This window comes from Loa loa, assembly GCF_000183805.2.
Source record: "Loa loa unplaced genomic scaffold supercont3.263, whole genome shotgun sequence".
Taxonomy (NCBI): domain Eukaryota; kingdom Metazoa; phylum Nematoda; class Chromadorea; order Rhabditida; family Onchocercidae; genus Loa; species Loa loa.
The window spans coordinates 1-3,469 of record NW_018108443.1 but is presented as its reverse complement, the minus strand read 5'-3'; the positions used below and the strand labels follow the sequence as shown (position 1 = coordinate 3,469).

Here is a 3,469-nt window from a genome sequence, read left to right as displayed (position 1 = left end):
TTATTTTTAAATAATTGCGATAGAAGTAAATTACTGATTAGGAAGATTTTTAATAAACAAATGGTGTTATGTTACTATTATTTTTTTAATTCCATCTTTCATTCTTATTTAAAAAAAAAACTTTACCTTAAAAAAGGAAAATATAAAATTTCAAATAATTAATAACAATTAATGTCGCATTGTTAATGAAATTATTTGACGTTTAAATAATATTTCATTTCTTTTGAATATCTCTCTTTCTTTTTTAAATTTTAAACTTTCAATTAAAAAAACTGAAAAAAAAATTATCATTGTTTTCCATCTTTGTTCATTTTCTGCTTTTTTTTTTCTCCTTGCTTTTTTCTTTTTTTTTCTTTTCCTCTCCCACTTTCCACCATATTTTTGTTTTATGATAATTCTTATCATGATGTTTAAACTTGTATCAATGAAAAAAAAAAATAAATTGCCTTTTTTTTTTCTCCTTTGCCAAATATCTCTGTAATTTGATCGCTTATCAGATTGTACAATTCTCAAATATTTTTTCAGTTATCAAATTATTTATTTAATTTTTCTTATTACATATTTTATTAATTTATTAAAGTCGTTGATTGTAAATTATCAAATCAAGAATTCTACTTCAATTATGTACCCTAGCTAATTTTGTTTTTTTTTAATTAATATTTTAATAAATAATGAGAACTAGCTAGTCTAATGAGCGACTTTAATAGAATAACCGATTGATCGGATAATATGAAAAGTTTAATAAATTAATAGCATTATCAAAAAGGTTAACGAATGAAAAGAGTTAATTAATGTTTATAATAAGTTATAAAAACAATGAAAAAAATCTTATCTTTCAAGCAATTAACCTTGCATTTAATTTTTTGATATTAATTAAAGGTTTTTTTTTCAGTTTTTTAGATTTTTTTTTAAAAATAAAAGTATTTTTAACAGTTTTTCATTAGCAATTATCTATGTATTATACAATTTCAAGTTAATCGATTCGCAAGTTTATGGTAATTTTGCAGCAATTTTCGTTGAAAAACAAAAAAAAAAAGAAAAAATGTGCTTTTTCTTTTCTTCGATGTAATAAATCTTGTAATTTTTTAATAGCTTAAAAACATTTCCGTATTAAAATCCTTAATGAATATACTTTAATTAATTATTATTTGTAAAATTTCACTTTTTTCTCTCTCTGTCCCATAAATTTTATGTTTAATAAAATATTTATTCCATTGGAAAATTTAAATTTATGTTTAAATTAATGATTACCAATGATTTATTAACATTAACTTGCCTTTTTTTTACTCATTCTTCGTTTCGTTTCCAATTCTCTTTTTTTTTTTTATGATTGACAAAATGGTCATTTTGTCTCTCTATTTGTCTTATTTTTTAAATCCTAAAATGGTTATTCGATTCTTCCAATTTTTTTTTTGATTCCATTTTTCTAAATCCTAAAATGATCATTTCAATGCCTTTTTTTTTCTTTCTGCTAATTCATACAAATGCATACTATTAACATTCAACGAGTTCATTTTAAATTTTATTTTTTTTTTCAATTTAATTTATGATTTTTGTCGGCATGTCTTTGAACAATTATATCAGTATGATTTATCTTTTACATGCAAATTATTCCCATCTTACATTTTACAAAATGATAATTTTTATTCGAATGTTTCATCGCAGATGTTTCCATTTTATTTCTTTCAAAGTATATTTATCCCTTCACTTAGCGCTAAAATCCCTCTGTAATTACCGCCTTAACAGAATTGATAAAAATATGTATCGATCGATATTTTCATCCTTTCTTCATTTCAACGTTTTATTTTTCAAAATTTTTTTTTTAATTTCATAATTTCAGAAATGTATGTTTGTGATATTTGAAGTAATACGAATGAATGAATAATGTTGAAAAGATGGAAGAAAATGTATGAAAATTTTTCGATAATTTGAAATTAAAAAGAAGAAATTGGAATTAATTCAATTAATTCTTTAAATCATTTCGAAATATTTGTCTTCAATTTATTCATTAATTGATTAATTAGCAAGAAATAAAAGTTATAATAGCAAATATTTTTTATTGTAATCTGATTATAATGAAATCAAATTATTTTTAAATGATACTACTCGATTAATTATTCTGGAAATTACCTGATTTTGATTTAAAAAAAAGGACTATATTCTTATTGTTATTATTACTACTACTGTTATTACTGCTATTTATGTTTGAACTTTTATTTTCTGGAACAATTACGATTATCATTCATTTCTTGATGATAATGATGAACAATTTGAACATTATCACTTCATCAGCTTTATCATTATCAACATTATCCTTACCCTCGCTGCTTTCTTCATCAGCATCATTAATATTATCATCGTCATTTTCATCACAACCATTCTCATCAATATCATCATCATCATCAATATCGTCATCAACATTATCGTCATTATCTCAATCAATAAATCATCAAACAATAAAAAATCTATGCGGAAGACGACATATTGTATTGGATTACAAGCATCCGGAATATGCAATCAATTTTCCGGCTACTTCAATTTCTGATAATACGGATTATAAGCATCCGAAAGGAGGTTTTTCAATATCGGAAGAAAGAGAAAATGAACAACAACTTCCTTATCCGTTAGACTTCTATATCAACAATGACATTTCGATACTTAAGTAAGTTTGAAAACTTTTGCTTTTCGCTTTTTTCAATTATTTCAAAATAAGTCTTGTTTTTCCTTCAGACATTTTCAAATTTGCAAAATTTAATTTGAAATGAGAAAAATTTTGCTGATTAATTAGGCTGATATGAATGAGATAAATTGAATTTTTAACTTCTCAACAGATATTAAATGTGTCATATAATTATAACGCCAAATATTAATCAACTAATTTGACTACTGTGTTTGAAAAATGCTATGGAAATGAAAAGGGAGCTAAGTGTGTCAGTGGTGCTTAATGAGATTAATTAATGCGATTAATTAAGGGGATCGGCCCTTGACAAGTAGCGCCTAATGAAAGTATTATTTGAGATATATGCGAAATTGTTAAATTAAATATATTTTTTTCAAAGGTATTTTTTGGCTGATAATTAATTTTCTTTTTCTTCCAAATACACTATTTTATATTTATCAAGCTATCCTATTTTACAGTTGTAAGTTTAATTTAACAATTCAACAATTTCTTTTTAGAAAAATTTCGAAATTTTCTTTATTATCATTATTATTATTATTATTATTATTATTATTATTATTATTATTATTATTATTATTATTATTATTATTATTATTATTATTATTATTATTATTATTATTATTATTATTATTATTATTATTATTATTATTATTATTATTATTATTATTATTATTATTATTATTATTATTATTATTATTATTATTATTATTATTATTATTATTATTATTATTATTATTATTATTATTATTATTATTATTATTATTATTATTATTATTATTATTATTATTA

General features: G+C 21.4%; 1 protein-coding gene across 1 annotated transcript; it reads left to right on the top strand.

Annotated features, from left to right (window-relative positions):
* Positions 1–2,258: 2,258 nt before the first annotated feature.
* LOAG_13733 (hypothetical protein) lies at positions 2,259–2,666 on the top strand (the record flags this gene model as incomplete). The annotated part of the gene is made up of 1 exon (XM_020448723.1): positions 2,259–2,666. The coding sequence occupies one exon, from the start codon at positions 2,259–2,261 to the stop codon at positions 2,664–2,666; it is 408 nt and encodes a 135-aa protein (XP_020301155.1).
* Positions 2,667–3,469: the final 803 nt, after the last annotated feature.